This window comes from Mandrillus leucophaeus, unplaced genomic scaffold (genome assembly GCF_000951045.1).
Source record: "Mandrillus leucophaeus isolate KB7577 unplaced genomic scaffold, Mleu.le_1.0 Scaffold831, whole genome shotgun sequence".
Taxonomy (NCBI): Eukaryota; Metazoa; Chordata; class Mammalia; order Primates; family Cercopithecidae; genus Mandrillus; species Mandrillus leucophaeus.
This window is the reverse complement of record NW_012109042.1, coordinates 243,225-259,924: the sequence shown is the minus strand read 5'-3', so window position 1 is coordinate 259,924 and position 16,700 is coordinate 243,225. Positions and strand designations below refer to the sequence as shown.

General features: G+C 48.6%; 1 protein-coding gene across 2 annotated transcripts; it reads left to right on the top strand.

Annotated features, from left to right (window-relative positions):
• Positions 1-280: 280 nt before the first annotated feature.
• Positions 281-4,673, top strand: LOC105530602 (nascent polypeptide-associated complex subunit alpha, muscle-specific form). 2 transcript variants are annotated; one of them, XM_011968222.1, is made up of 2 exons: positions 281-1,701; positions 1,786-4,673. In XM_011968222.1, the coding sequence occupies exons 1-2, from the start codon at positions 385-387 to the stop codon at positions 4,228-4,230; spliced, it is 3,762 nt and encodes a 1,253-aa protein (XP_011823612.1). In that variant the 5' UTR covers positions 281-384; the 3' UTR covers positions 4,231-4,673. The 2 variants fall into 2 exon arrangements, with proteins under 2 accessions (XP_011823612.1, XP_011823613.1); XM_011968223.1 differs by having other exon boundaries at positions 292-1,680; positions 1,765-4,673.
• Positions 4,674-16,700: the final 12,027 nt, after the last annotated feature.

Here is a 16,700-nt window from a genome sequence, read left to right as displayed (position 1 = left end):
CTCCACACTGCAGTACCGTGATTTTTCTAAAACATGGATCGGTTCCTGTCACTCCCCTGTGAAAACTCATCCATGTGGAGTCTGACTGGTCTGCATTTGGGGACTGGACAGAGTGAGAAGGGATCTTGTGTCAGCCAGGACTCCGGTAGACGCCCCTATGCAATATCCACTTGTGGTGGTCGGGGGCGGGGAAGGGGCGGGCTTGAGCCCCCTTCCCCCCTCCTCCTTACTGCGGAAAGCTGCGGAGCGAGCAGCACTCACTTCCTATTCAGCATTCAGCAGGGAGGGAGCCTCTGAACAGCCACGTAGGCATTCTCTTCTCTCTGGAGGAAAAGGCCCAGCAGCTGTCCGAGGAACAGACCCACCAGCTGTCAGCAAAGGGACATGTCGCAGCTAAGTAAGAATCTGGGTGACTCGAGTCCTCCAGCGGAGGCCCCGAAGCCGCCTGTCTATAGCCGCCCTACGGTTCTGATGCGGGCCCCGCCCGCTTCCTCCCGGGCTCCGCCAGTCCCTTGGGATCCACCTCCAGTTGACTTGCAGGCTTCATTGGCCGCTTGGCAGGCACCTCAGCCTGCCTGGGAGGCCCCACAGGGCCAGCTGCCCGCCCCGGTGGTTCCGATGACCCAGCCTCCTGCCCTGGGGGGCCCGATAGTCCCGGCTCCCCCGCTGGGGGGACCGATGGGTAAGCCTCCAACTCCCGGGGTCCTGATGGTGCATCCTCCGCCTCCGGGAGCCCCGATGGCCCAGCCTCCGACCCCGGGAGTCCTGATGGTGCATCCTTCAGCTCCCGGAGCTCCCATGGCCCATCCTCCTCCTCCGGGGACCCCAATGTCCCACCCTCCCCCTCCGGGGACCCCAATGGCCCATCCTCCCCCTCCGGGGACCCCGATGGCCCATCCTCCTCCTCCGGGGACCCCGATGGCCCATCCTCCTCCTCCTGGGACCCCGATGGTTCATCCTCCTCCTCCTGGGACCCCGATGGTTCATCCTCCCCCTCCGGGGACACCGATGGCTCATCCTCCCCCTCCGGGGACACCGATGGCCCAGCCTCCCCCTCCGGGGACACCGATGGCCCAGCCTCCAGCTCCGGGAGTCCTGATGGCCCAGCCTCTGACTCCGGGAGTCCTGATGGTCCAGCCTGCTGCTCCGGGAGCCCCGATGGTCCAGCCGCCTCCTGCAGCCGTGATGACCCAGCCTCCGCCTTCAGGAGCACCGATGGCCAAGCCTCCAGGTCCAGGAGTCCTGATGATTCATCCTCCAGGTGCGAGAGCTCCAATGACCCAGCCTCCAGCTTCAGGAGCACCGATGGCACAGCCAGCGGCCCCACCTGCACAGCCGATGGCCCCACCTGCACAGCCGATGGCTTCTTGGGCCCCGCAGGCTCAGCCTCTGATCCTGCAAATCCAGTCTCAAGTTATAAGGGCTCCTCCGCAGGTTCCCCAGGGCCCGCAGGCACCCCCAGCGCAGCTGGCCACACCCCCGGGCTGGCAGGCGACCTCGCCAGGATGGCAGGCCACGCCGCAAGGCTGGCAGGCCACTCCCTTGACCTGGCAGACCACGCAGGTCACCTGGCAGGCACCAGCCATTGCCTGGCAGGTGCCGCCGCCTGTGCGCCAGGGGCCCCCGCCCATCCGCCCTGGCCCACCACCCATCCGCCCTGGCCCACCACCAGTGCGCCAGGCCCCACCGGTGATCCGCCAGGCCCCACCGGTGATCCGCCAGGCTCCACCGGTGATCCGCCAGGCGCCACCGGTCATCCGCCAGGCCCCACCGGTCATCCGCCAGGCCCCACCGGTGATCCGCCAGGCCCCACCTGTGATCCGCCAGGCTCCACCTGTGATCCGCCAGGCCCCACCTGTGATCCGCCAGGCCCCACCTGTGATCCGCCAGGCTCCACCTGTGATCCGCCAGGCCCCACCTGTGATCCGCCAGGCCCCACCGCTGATCCGCCAGGCGCCGCCGCCCATCCGACCTGCCCCACAGGTCCTGGCCACCCAGCCACCTCTCTGGCAAGCCCTGCCACCCCCACCTCCACTGCGGCAGGCCCCGCAGGCTAGGCTGCCGGCCCCGCAGGTGCAGGCGGCGCCGCAGGTGCCTACGGCCCCACCTGCTACGCAGGTACCCGCGGCGCCGCTCGCTGGCCCGCAGGTGCCCCAGCCTGTGCTGCCGGCCCCGCTGTCTGCCCCACTGTCTGCCCCGCAGGCTGCCCCGCAGGCTGTGCACTGCCCATCCATCATCTGGCAGGCCCCCAAAGGTCAGCCCCCAGTGCCACACGAGATACCAACGTCAATGGAGTTCCAGGAGGTGCAGCAGACACAGGCTCTGGCCTGGCAGGCCCAGAAGGCCCCCACCCACTTCTGGCAGCCCTTGCCTGCCCAGGAGGCCCAGAGGCAGGCTCCCCCCATGGTTCAGCTGGAGCAGCCCTTTCAGGGAGCCCCGCCCTGCCAAAAAGCTGTGCAAATCCAGCTACCCCCCCAGCCGCCCCAGACCTCGGGTCCGCAAGCCGAGCTGCCCACACTGCAGCTCCAGCCCTCCTGGCAGACACCGCCTGCGGTCTTGCAGGCCCAGCCCGGACCCCCCTTAGCAGCGGCAAATTTTCCCCTGGGCTCCGCTAAATCACTGATGACTCCATCAGGAGAATCCAGGGCCTCTTGTACAGACCGCAGGGGCTCCTCTAAAGAGCGCAGGACCTCCTCAAAGGAGCGCAGGGCCCCTTCGAAAGACCGCATGATCTTTGCTGCCACCTTCTGCGCTCCCAAGGCAGTGTCAGCTGCCCGAGCACACTTGCCAGGCACCTGGAAAAACTCGCCTGCCACACCGGAGACCTTTGTTCCCTCCTCAAGTGTCTTCCCAGCTACCTCCCAGTTTCAGCCTGCCTCTCTGAATGCCTTTAAAGGCCCCTCTGCTGCCTCAGAGGCCCCAAAGTCACTGCCATATGCTCTGCAGGATCCCTTTGCCTGTGTAGAGGCCCTGCCTGCAGTTCCGTGGGCCCCACAGCCCAACATGAATGCCTCAAAGGCATCCCAGGCAGTGCCCACCCTCCTGATGGCTACAGCAGCTGCCCCCCAGGCAACTGCCACCACTCAAGAGGCCTCCAAGACCTCCGTGGAGATGCCACGCCGCTCCGGCAAGGCCACCCGGAAGAAGAAGCATCTGGAAGCCCGAGAGGACAGCCGTGGCCACACGCTGGCCTTTCATGACTGGCAGGGCCCAAGGCCCTGGGAGAATCTGAATCTGAGTGACTGGGAGGTCCAAAGCCCTGTCCAGGTCTTGGGTGACTGGGAGCACCCCAACACCCCCCGTGGCCTGAGTGGCTGGGAGGGCCCTAGCACCTCCAGGATCCTGAGTGGCTGGGAAGGGCCCAGCACATCCTGGGCCCTGAGTGCCTGGGAGGGCCCGAGCACCTCCAGGGCTCTGGGTCTCTCTGAAAGCCCGAGGAGCCCTCTGCCCTTGGTTGTGTCTGAGGTTGCAGGTGTCTCTCCGGGATCCAGTGCCACCCAGGATAATTCCAAGGTGGAGGCGCAGTCCTTGTCTCCCTTGGATGAGAGAGCAAATGCATTGGTGCAGTTCCTCTTAGTCAAGGACCAAGCCAAGGTGCCTGTCCAGCGCTCGGAGATGGTGAAAGTCATCATCAGAGAGTATAAAGATGAGTGCTTAGAGATCATCAACCGTGCCAACAATAAGCTGGAGTGTGCCTTTGGTTATCAATTGAAAGAAATTGATACCAAAAACCACGCTTATATTATCATCAACAAGCTGGGCTACCCTACAGGGGATTTGGTGGCATCCTATTTAGACAGGCCCAAGTTCGGCCTCCTGATGGTGGTCTTGAGCCTCATCTTTATGAAGGGCAATTGTGTCAGGGAGGATTTGATCTTTAATTTTCTGTTCAGGTTGGGGTTGGATGTCCGGGAGACGAATGGTCTCTTTGGAAATACTAGGAAGCTCATCACCGAAGTGTTTGTCAGGCAGAAGTACCTAGAGTACAGGCGAATCCCCTACACTGAGCCCGCAGAGTACGAGTTCCTCTGGGGCCCTCGAGCGTTCCTGGAAACGAGCAAGATGCTTGTGCTGAGGTTTTTGGCCAAGCTCCATAAGAAAGATCCACGGTGCTGGCCATTCCATTACCTTGAAGCGCTGGCAGAGTGTGAGTGGGAAGACACAGATGAGGATGAACCTGACAGCAGTGACAGTGCCCGCGGCCCCACCAGCAGGCCCCCTCCCCGCTAATAGGTGTAGCAGAGATCTCGCTCCTGTGTTTCCCTGGCCAGAGGCCACTGACAGGGTGGGGGGACATTTTTGTTTCTGGTGTTTGTGTTCCAGTTCCACACGTGCAAGTTTGGATTTTCAACTTGGTTTCGTATCTGCCAAAGCTTTGTACATTTTTCATGTGGTGTTGATTTCAATCGGCTACTGTTCTGTTCTGTATTTTGGCATCTGTATTTTTAAGTGAGATCTGTGGTTCTCTGTTTTGTGTTATAATTGTTATGTTTTGGTATCAGCTTTGTGCTGGCTTTGTGAAATGAATTGAGAAGCTATCCATCTCATTCTGGTATAGTTCATGTAGCATTGTAATCGGTTGTTCTTTGAATGTTCAAATGACTCATCAGTAAAAACTGTCTACAGAGAAGTAAATATCTATATCTATATATATAAATATACTTTCAGCATAACAGAAGTGTTTGTCTTTATTCTAATTTTTACACTAGATGGTGGAAGCCAAGTTTTGCCGTATTCTCTGAATAGACATGAATACCAAGACTACTCTCAGTCATAGAAAAAACCACGGTGATGGAATTGTTTTCCAAGGGGAGTACTCCATTCATCTTTATAAGGATGCAGTGATTTCAGTGGGTGGTAAAACATAAGATTTCCATTAAACCAAAACAAAACTTCACAAGTCAGTGAGGCTGAATCAGGAATGGGTTGTATACCTGGTCTCATTCAATTCTCACAATACTCTTTCAAAGGAGACGTTATTATCTCCATTTTGTAGGTGAAGAGATAAGCCTCCAGGAGATTAATTAAAGCACAGACGTCAGTGCCCAGCCAGTAACGTTGTTATTAGAAGCAGAAATGTCCTTAAGGGTATATGGGGAAGAAGGGCCATCTGCCTGCAGGACCACAAATAACCAGGTGGTCCGGCTGCATGGAAAAATTGGCCAAAGGGGCATTTGTCAATCATGTGTCCCGTGTGGGGGTGTCCAGCCGTTCAAATTTGGGTTTCATCAACCCACTGCTACCGGGATGGAAACGTGCTCCCTGCAGGATATCCAGGCTTATAACAGGGAACAGTAAAAAAACAGGCTTCATTGAACTAGAAACCCTGCAGATTGCCGGCAGTAGTGTTGGGGTTAGGGGAGGGCGTGGCAGGGGGATTCCTAGCAACACAGAGTTCTAGGGGAAGGTCCTGGGGGAAAGGGTCAATTCTTACATGTAGGGGAAGTCAGCCGGCAACGCCTGAAGTTGCTGAACAACCGCGGTGAGCCCTTGGCTATGAACCTGGTCTAGGCAGGAAAGGGACAAGGGAATGAACTGGCCTGAGTGTTTTGAGGAAGGATATTCAAGCACACACCAGGTTGGTGGACACAAAAGGACGTCCCCGTGGTCATAGTCTCTTCCTGTGGACGGGGGACTATCAACCCTGCTTGCCACTGTCTTATCAGAGGAAGAAATCCAATCCCATATCCCGCTTCTAGGGTGAAGCCGAAGTCCCAGATGACGTTAGTGGCCATGGTGGAATTCTCTTGCCACCTAGTGGCAGATCAGAGGTGCCACCACAGCTGCTGCAATAGCAGCCCCTCCCATGGTGCTTAGCTTCTTCACACCATGTATATACTTGGATTGCAGCTACTCCTTGCTTCACCACTTTTGCTCGTGATTTTATCTGTATATGTGCCCAGAGATTCTTTCTTTTCTCTTACAGGCCACGGTAGCATCTGTTTTCACGTCCAATCCACTCTTCACTCGACGATTTCTGTCCTTGGTCCTATAGCGCTGCCCCTTAGGAAGCTGACTAGGAGAGGAACCCACAAGATGCAGACTCTACTCCTAGCACCCGCAGAGCTGAGCCTTCCAGGACGGTGATCCCCGCCCCAGGACCTGCCAGGCCGCAGGAGATCTTCCTCAAGTTGTCTAAGTGGTCAGGTATTCCAAAAACTGGGAGGCAGTTTCCTACAAACTCCTTGGGTCAGAGAGTCCTGCGCATGTGTCCATAAGCAATGTTTAGTTATTTTTACAACAGCAAATGTCTGTTGAAGGAGAGTGCAATGCCCCAGCTGAGAACGGTCCCCAAAGGAGGTTTAGCTGGCCCAGTAAAGTGGCATATTGGTCCAGTATTTCTTGTTTGTGTTTAGTTCATTTATGATTGCTTATAAAGTTTTCTCCAGACCATAAACTCATGGAATGCCTGAGCGAGATGCTCTTTGTGGAACCAAATTTGGGAAGTAGCATCATGGGACTTCGGTGCCATACTTAAGGGGGGCTGGTTCTGCTCCACGGTAGAGAAGCTTACTTCTCAGCTACAAACCTCACTCTCACACGTGACACACATCTAATGGCCTTCTTTAAGTAATGCCAAGGACTGAAAACCTGAATATGTTTACATTGTAATGAGATACAAATTGTAACAATGAAAAATTTGTTCATTACCAACGAGTAAACTAGTTATTCAACTGAAAAGTTTAAGAAAGAGCAGCTAAAAGGACAGTGAAAAACAGAAAACAAAGACTAGGAATACAGAAAAATACGGGATAAAAAATAGTGGGAACGAATTCAAATCCCACTTATTTGAAGGTGCTAAGATGCAGAAAATTTAGTATAAATCTTTTTTACTATAAAATTGAGCAAAAAGCCCAAACCTAGTAATAGGCAAAACGTATCACATGAAAAAAAAAATGGCAAGTAAATGTTGAAAGTGTTACACCTCACTAATATTTAAAGATAGAGATATTAAATCTATATTCTAGTTTTCATTTATTAAATTGGCATAGATTAAACTAAAACCTCATGCAACGTCCAACATCAATGATATTGTTATGAAACTGGAACCGTTATACACTACCAATGAAAGTATAAGTTATTACAATTTGCCTGGAAATCAATGCAGCCAATTCTGTCTTCAAAATGCTTTAACACATTACTACTATTTTACCTACAAATTCTTCATTTGGGAATAGGTTGAATGAGAACAATCTGCAGAGAAGGCAAAGACTTCTTCATAGAGAAAGCTGTTTATGAACATGTGGGAGATTTATCAGGGTGTGTACATGCCCCCCTCCACAATATAAACCTAGTATCAGGGAGTACAGCGAGTTTCTGCTGAAAAAAACACAGCCTTCCTCAGAAAACAACTTGCAGTTGTTTCAACACACAGAAAATGAAAGGCTCAGCATCCACTATTATGGGCTGTAGAGATGTGTGCAATCTGTGCCTGAAAATTTTAAAACTAGGTGTTAGCACACTCTTGTCAAAGCCATAAATGATCCCAGCAAAACATATTATTTCTAGCGAAGAAAAAGTGCAAAATACTTCTCAAAGTGATGAAATTCAGTGTACTCCTATGTAGAGTGTTCAACTATAAGCAAGTTAATATTTTAGGATATTTGTCTTAAGAAGATGATCTGAATTTTGGAATAATTTTACTCAAAGACGTTACTCCTGAGAGCAACAGAGGAAAGGACCGGTGGTTTCTGAAAACCACCAGTAAATCAAACTTGTCAGCAAACAAGAGTTAAGGATTGTGGCTGTGACTGACGGAGCACTTTCTAGACTCAGGTGCCGGGGCCCTGTGGCCGCAGTAATACCCATTTTACTGGGCATGTAGCCCACATTATTGGTTTGCCCTCAGAGTTATAGGCATCCCCAGAACTCGGCAATTCACACCGACGGTCTTGATACTCGAAAGGATACATCATTCCTGCGCCCCTGCCCCTAGCTGCCTGGGCTGGAAACCTGGGCATCTTTTTCTCCCTGATTTGATCGGTTGTCAGGTCTTACCAGTTTTGCACTTTGTACAGTCAGTGTTTTTCTCCTCTCCATCCCTGTGGACACGGTATCCTGCCTGAACTCGGCAGTTTCCTTTTTCATGGTCTCTGCCTTCAGCACTGCCCCTTAATCAAATCTCCACATTGGCTGCTCAGTGGCCTCTGTGCCGCCGCCACACGGCTGTGCACACCTCAGAATGCCTCTCCCTGCCTAAAGCATTTCAAGGCCTTCAGTGTTCCTCAGAGTAAGGTGCAGCACCCCTCAGCTCACCTTCCACACGTGGGGCGGTCCAGGAACAGCTGGTTAGAGTAGGTTTACCTACAGAGAAATCTACAAACGAGGCCAGGGGTCCCTCTGCTGGACAGTTCAAAGAATTCCTCGGATTCTGAACTGAAAGCCTAAGCAGGCCACCAGGAGGGTCCTAAAGGGAAAAAGTCCCTGATACAAAGGGCCCAAGCTACATTTTCCTGTGTGCAAGCAAATTTGTTCTTTCAAATCTCCCAGAGGGTTCGATTGTGAATTCCACCTACGGACATATACAACACTACTAGCGCGGTAGTACAACCCTCTAATCTGTCGACGTTCTGAAAGTTATATCCGCCTCCTTTTGTTTAACAGATGACACTTATGACGAGCCTTCTTCATTATCAGCCTCCTCCTGCTCTTATTAGAGACACTAAGTAGATCATCCTGGCTGTGTCAGTGGCATGTCCTTCTTTGTGCAAATGGTCTGGGTCTGCAAGCTGCCCATTCACCTCCAAATGAGATTTGCTTTCTGTGCTACCTCTTGTTCTGAGTGAATTCAGCTTGTGAACCGCTGTTAACAGAGGACTGATGATATCCAGTCCACCAGCAATCACTACAGAACATTTTCTAGACCCAGGAGACTTCCTGGAGCTGCTCTTCAATGGCTCAGAATCTTCCCCTGAAACAGCCCGCTGGATGGGGCTCCAAGGATGTGGAATCGAAATATTGGCCTTGTTGGCTCCTGCGAGACAGCCTCAAAAACGTTCTATTTTGAAATAATCATAGATTCACAGGAAGTTGCAAAAACTATGCAGGGTAATCTCATGTACCCTTAATCTCATTTCCCCCAGTGTTTAGACCCTGTAAAGCTGTAGTACATCAAGGACATGGACATTGTACCATCTGCACGTTCAGCTCAGCTCAATGCCGTCTCATCACGTGTGTAGATAGTGTAACCAGCACTGCAATCAAGATACAGCACTCTTTCACCCCCACCAAGATTTCTCCCATGCTACTCCTTTATAGCTGTGTCCATCTCTTTTCCCCTCATCCTTAACCTCTGGCGATCACTACTCTGATCTGCATCTCTATCACTTTGTAATTTCAAGAATGTGCTCTAAAAGCAATAATACCTTTGAGACTGGCGTCTTTCACTGAGCATCATGCCCTTGACATCCATCCACATTTTGTCTGTGGCAAATGTCTATGGCCGTAATTGCTGTATCATTTGATAGATCTATGGTTACTTATTCAAAGAGCTTTTCAAACTATTTTCCAGAGGGGCTGTAACATTTTATATTTCCACCAGCAGTGTATGAGAAATCCAATTTTTTTTTTTTTTTCAGACGGAGTCTCGCTCTGTCGCCCAGGCTGGAGTGCAGTGGCACAATCTCGGCTCACTGCAAGCTCCGCCTCCCGGGTTCACGCCATTCTTCTGCCTCAGCCTCCCAAGTAGCTGGGACTACAGGTGCCCACCACCACGCCCAGCTAATTTTTTTGTATTTTTAGTAGAGACGAGGTTTCACCATGTTAACCCAGCTAATTTTTATATTTTCAGTAGAGATGGGGTTTCACCACATTGGACAGGCTGGTTTTGAACCTCTGACTTCAGGCGATCCACCTGCCTTGGCCTCCCAAAGTGCTGGGATTACAGGTGTGAGCCACCATGCCCCGCCCTATATTATATTTTAAATTTTAGTTTCCACCTATTCAACTCAAAACTCAAAATGGTTGAGTTTTGTATGCTGACCTTGTAGCTTTCACTGTGTGAACTCACATATTAGTTCTAGGATTTTTCATATATCCTTTGGAATTTTCTTTGCAGACCATTGTGTATCTGCAAATAGAGACAGTTTTATTTCTTCCTTTCCTATTTGTATACATTTTAAAGTAAAAAGTCCCTTATAGTGCTGGATTCCCTGTGATATGTTGAATAGGAGTGGTGAGAGCAGATATGAATTCCTGATGTTAGGAAGAAAACATTCAGTTGTTTGCTATGAAGTATAATGTTAGCTGTAGGTTTTGTGTAGGTACCTTATATCAAGTTGAGAAAGTTCCCTTCTATTTCTATTTTTCTCAGAGGTATTTTTTTCTTTTTATCGTGAATGGGCATGAAGTTTTGTCAAATGTATTATCTGCATTGATTGCTATGATGATGTGATATTTTTCTCTTTAGCCTGTCAATATGGTGGATTACTTTCATTTATCTTTTAGCATTGAATCATCCTTTTATTTCTAGAATAAACACAATCTGATAATTTTATATGTATGTAATTGCTGAATCCTCTTTACTAATATTTCGTTAGGATTTTTACATCCACATTCATAAAGGATATTTGTTCATAGTTTGCCTTTTTTTGGCATTGTTTTTGTCTGATTTTGGTATCTGGGCACTACTAATTTTATAAAATAAATTGTTCCCTTCTTTTCTGTTTTCTGAAAGAGACTGTGTAAAGTTGGTGCTAATTCCTTTGTAAACATTTGGTAGAATTCTCCAGTGAAACCGTGTGGCATGGAGATTTCTGTTCTTCAGAAAGCATGTGTATAATTTCTCAGTGAAGCACATTTGCATCATTTCAGCATTTGTTTCTGATGATTTCTTTTCTCATTCAAGTTGAGCTTTTTCTGGTTCTTGGTGTGAAAAGTGACTTTTTATTGTATCCTAAATATTTTGGGTATTGTGCTATGAGACTCTGGATCTAATTACAATCTTCTCTTTCAACAGACTTTCCTTTCTAGGAGACTGTATGGGTGGGAAATAAGGACCCCGCCTCAGGAGTGCCTGGTAGGGGCACCAGTCCAGGACCCCTAGGTGGCCTCCGTGGACAGCCAGTGTGCGGAGGGTGTGCTCTCTAGCACAGAGCTGGGGTCAAAGTTCAGCTTCTGTGCTCTGCCTTTGCTGACACCACCCTGCTCAGAGGGGAAGAGGCCCCTTTTCATTGCTCCCCTGTGAACTCCAAGGACAGAAAATGGGGAGGCAGGCCTCATTAGCACGGGAAGTCTTCTCACTCGGCATCCCTTAACAGCACCCCAGCAGGGAATGCGCAGGAAGGTCAACATTCAAGCTCCCCAGGTTGTCTCCATGGACACCACACCGTGGAGGCTTGTTATTGCCCGGTGAAGGTGAAAGTCCCAGATTCTCACCCTGACAGCACCCCAGCAGGGGAGGGCTACCTCGGCCTCACCAGGACAGGGTGGAAGTCTAGGCTCTCCCCTCTGGCCTGCTGAGTGGGTCGAGGGTGGGGCCACAAGTTTTCCTGTGGGGGTTTGTCTTCAGTAGGGAAAGTAGCCTCCAAAAGTTTTCTGTCTTGCTCGGTTTCTCCTTTTGTGGTCTTTTGGCTGGTGATTGCAGGTTATTCAGCGGCTTTTTGTGCGTGGTTTCATAGGAGGGGATATTCATGGATTGGGAAGACGACAATTTTAAGTGTGCCCGGAACAGAGGAGTGAATATCAGAGTTGAATAGGCTAGGATAAGGCAGCAGGTATAAAAATCCAGAAAGCCACAGCCTGCCTACAAAATTCCCTTAATCAGTCCAATCTACCTGATGCCTTTTCTACTGAGCTTAGTCTGCCTCCCCACGCATTTCCGTAAAGTAGGCAATGACCACTATTGTCGTTACTCAGGCTTTTCTCTTTTGGGTAACTGCTTTATCCAATCTCCTATTCTCCAATTCACAATCGAATTGGAAACTGAGCGTGATCATCTGTAGAGGGTGTATTGGGGAAAAATATTCCATGCAGATATTGCATAAATAATCTTAGAATTTATTTTGCTGGTACTCAGACACTCATGCTTGTCAATTTCATGTTAGGAGACCAAACTATTTTTATCTTTTAGGCGGAATCCAACTCCATCCTTCCCCATACCCCATTAATGAGAAATGGGGCTTAGTGGCTCACGCCTGTAATCCCAGCACTTTGGGAGGCCAAGGCAGGTGGATCACTTGAGGTCAGGAGTTCGAGACCAGCCTGGTCAACATGGCCAAACCTTGTTTCTACAAAAAATACAAAAAAATTAGCCAGGTGTGGCGGCAAGTGCCTATATACCCAGCTACTCGAGAGGCTGAAGCAGGAGAATCACTCGAACCTGGTAAGCAGACGTTGCAGTGAGCTGAGATGGCGCCACATGCCACTGTACTCCGGTCTGGGCAATAGAGCAAGACTCTGTCTCAAAAAAAAAAAAGAAAAAAAAAGAAAAAAGAAAGCATTAAGTAAGTGTGTGTAGCATTCTCTGTTGCTTCCCGTTTCCACTCTTTCCACTCGATCCGATCTCCTTCTTTGCTGACAGAGACTTGATTTTGTAAGGATGTTTACTGTCCAATTTATTCATTAAAGTTAATCCCTTCCTTCATCCAGGGTCAGTTTAATCACAATAAATTCAAGTATCATCCTCCATTCACGCACATGTGGCAAAATCTAGTCGGAAGGGTTTGGAGATATTTTCCTTCATAATAAAAGCATTGTTTTAAAAAGAGATGGCCGGGCATGGTGGCTCACGCCTGTAATCCCAGCAATTTGTGTGGCCAAGACGGGCGGATTACCTGAAGTCAGGAGTTCGAGACCAGTCTGGCCAACACGGTGAAACCTCGTCTCTACAAAAAATACAAAAAATTTGCCAAACATGGTGGCGGACGCCTGTAAACCCAGCTACTGGGGAGGCTGAGGCAGGAAAATCGCTTGAACCTGAAAGGCAGAGGTTGCAGTGAGCCGAGATTGTGCCAGCCACTACATTCCAGCCTTGGTGACAGAGTGAGACTCCGCCAAAAAAAAGAAAAAAAAAAAAAAAAAAAGAGAGAGAGAGAGATTTGAAAATAGCTTGTCTTCAGCACTGAATGCTCTAATATCCGCATGGGATTCCTGGAACTGCTCTAGTAACACACAGTCATGAAAGAAACATCACCACAGATCTCAGGAACAAAGGCAGAGAGCACCCATGGCTTCAGCGATCTGGTTGAGCCACTGTATCAAGAAATCCTGGAATGCCCTACCTGTAGGGCATTTAAAAAGTAATTTTAGTTGAGTTTTATTTTACTTATAGCTACAAGCATCTTAATTGATCCTAATTATTCCACAGTCTGATTTGGGCAGAAAGTTACGTGCTTCTCCTCCAAGTAGCCGTGGATTCCTGGTTTCACGCACCAGCACCACTTCTTTGACTTCTGTAGAGCCCCTAGGTCGGGTGGGTGCTGGGGAGGCTCCAAGTAACCTCAAGACAAACATGAGCTGGAGTATCTCATCCCCCTAGTCAATTTTACTCGAATAGAAATTTTTTGAAGGCAAAATACCATGCAGAAACATTATTACCATAACCAACGACCATGAATTACAATGAAGCTTGATTCACTTCTGAATCACTGTTTACTTTCAGCCCTTGTTTTTTTACATAGTATGTGGGACTCAGAGGCTTAATGGTTGCAGAGGTGTAAGCGTGCACATAGGATTCCTTCCACCTCCCCTGAGAGTGAGGGTGTGGTACCTTACCCGAGGGTGCGCCAGCCATGCTCCTTTGTGAGCCTGCATAGCCTCATTTTGTGTGACAGTGTTTTGTACTGGGGGATAGTGGCATGCATTGCATTTCTCCACGGCTGAGGAACATCCTCTTTACTGCCACCGTGCAGTTGTGCTGAGATCTTTCTCCCCCCGCCCTCCTCCCACACCCATCCCCCGCCCCAGAGATGGAGTCTCACCCTGTCACCCAGGCTGGACTGCAGTGGGCTCCCTGCAACCTCCGCCTCCCTGGTTCAAGTAATTCCCCTGCCTTAGCCTCCCAAGTAGCTGGGATTACAGGCATGCACCACCATGCCTGGCTAATTTTTTTGTATATTTAGTAGAGATGGGGTTTCACCATGTTGGCCAGGCTTGTCTCGAACTCCTGACCTCGTGATCCACCTGCCTTGGCCTCCCAAAGTGCTGGGATTACAGGTGTGAGCCACTGCACCCGGCCCATGCTCAGGCTCTTTCTGTCATGCTCTGCAATTGCATGCTCGGAGTTCTGGCACTGAGTTACTGAGTTCAATCCCCACCTTAGGGTGCACATTTCCAATCTGCCTAGTGCAGAGTGTGAGAGTGGAGTCAGTCATAGCTGTGGGCTTCCCATGTCAGGCCAAGAACTTGAGAGAGTCCCACGGCCTGAAAGCAGTATCTCTGAAAATCCAAAAGTGGTAGAGAATGAAGGAAAATAATTGCAGCCACTATAAATGTGAAACAGTTTACAAATCTTCCAAACATATGAACCCCAGACTCATTTTCTCACGCACGTTTATCATACTTGTATTGCATGGCAATACATGGTGGACATTTTTCATAGAGTATCACATTCAATCTTCTCAAAAACCCTGGAAGGTGTTTGTTCCCATTTTATAAATGATGCTGAAGCTTGTGAGTTGAGTGCATTTCTGCAGGTCACTTAACCGGCGATGCTGGAATCTAAAGCCAGCTGGAACCACTTTGCAGCCAGTGTTAAGAACACCGGTGCTGCTGTTCTCTGCTTCTCGTGATCTGTCTCCCGGTCCTCTGCTCCAGTGTGACTGTGACTTCTCTGAGAGTGGTTTCAAAAGTCTGGCATTGCCTCTTGTCACTGCTTTTCTGTGGTTCTCTCCCCTCGGATATGCCACTCACTGTTTAGGCTTCTGGGGCGACTGGACTTTGATTTGGAAAACCAGTCTTGTCAAAGGTTGGGATAAATGACTGGCTTGTTTGGGGAGATTAATTTGAGTTAAATGAATAGAGTAAAGAGCAAGGAATTGGAGACTTAATTTGCTTTGTTGTCCTTTTCACTGACTATGGGTTAGTATATAATATGTTTGCCTATGGCTTCCAGGAAGGATCCCTCAGGAAGCTCAGCAAGTGGTTATGAGCAGGCTGAACAACGAGTGAACCCAGGTTGATGCAACTGGTCAGTGTTGCTGTGGCCAGCTGCCCTTAGCACCGTATTGACCACTTTTCCCATACCTTAGCAGAGAAGGAAGTGACCATCACCCCATTTCTAGGATGATGTGATATTCTTAGAAGTTTTTGGACCTCATAAGAAAAGACACACCCAAGGGATGTATTTTCCTTAAAATCATTAAGAAAAACCATTATTCAAAATTAGTAGTAGTTTTATTTCATCTTATTTTATTTTGTTTCACTTTTTATTTTATGTTCAGGGGGTACATGTGCATGTTTGTTACATGGGTAAGGTGCATGATACCGAGGTTTGGGGTATGGATGATCCTGTCACGAATGTAGTGAGCACAGCACCCAAAAGGTAGCGTATTAACCCTTGCTCCTTCTCTCCCCCTCTAGTCATCGCCAGTGTCCATTGTTCCCATCATATGTCCATGCACACTCAGTGTTTAGCTCCCACTTAGAAGGTGTTTGGTTGGTTATTCCTGCATTAGTTCGCTTAGAATAATGGTCTCCAGCTCCATCCATGTTGTTGTGAAGGACAAGATTTTGTACTTTTTATGATTGCATGGTATCCCATGGTTATATGTACTTTATTTTCTTTATCCAGTCCACCATTAATGGGCATCTAGGTTGTCTCCATGTCTTTGCTGTTGTGAATAGTGCTGTGACGAACATACAAGTACATGTGTCTTTCTGGTAGATGATATATTTTCCTTTGGGTATACACGCAGTAATGAGATTTCTGGATGGAATGGTAACTCTGTTTTAAGTTCTTTGAGAAATCTCCAAACTGCTTTCCACGGTGACAGAACTAATTTCCATTCCCACTAGTAGTGTATACGTGTTCCCTATTCTCCACAACTTCTCCAGCATCCTTTATTTTTTGACTTTTTAATATGGTTTTTACCATTGAAAGTAATAACAAAACCCACAATTACTTTTGGACCAACCTAATAGTAGCCATTCTGACGGCTTTGAGATGGAATCTCATTGTGGTTTTGAGTTGCATTTTTCTGATGATTAGTGATGTTGAGCATTTTTTCATACGTCTTCCTTTGAGAATTGTCTGTTCATGACCTTTGCCCACTTTGTAATGGCATTGTTTGTTGCTTTTTGAGTTATTTAAGCTCAATTCAACAACAACTGAACTTAAACGGTCTGAAATAAACTGTCTAAAATCAAGATTTGTATAGATTCTGAATATTAGACCTCTGTCAGATGCATAGTTTGTGAATATTCTCCCCCATTCTGGAGGCTGTAATTTGTCTGTTTATTCTGTTCACAGTTTCTTTTCCTATGCAGAAGCTCTTTTGTTTAATTATATCCCAGTTGTCGATTTTTGTTTTTGTTAAAATTGTTTTAGCCTACGGCCGTACCACCTTAAAAGCACCCGATTTAGTCTGATACTGGAGACAGCTATTTCAAGGTATGGGGGGGAAATCTTTGGATGCATTTAAATAATTCTGAAAAAGCAGGTGAGCCACTTGTCTTTACAGAGTTTGTATGGACTGATTCTACGAAACAGGTGCCAAAACGAATCAGATCTGGATTATAGAATTTCCTGAAAGGTTTATGTG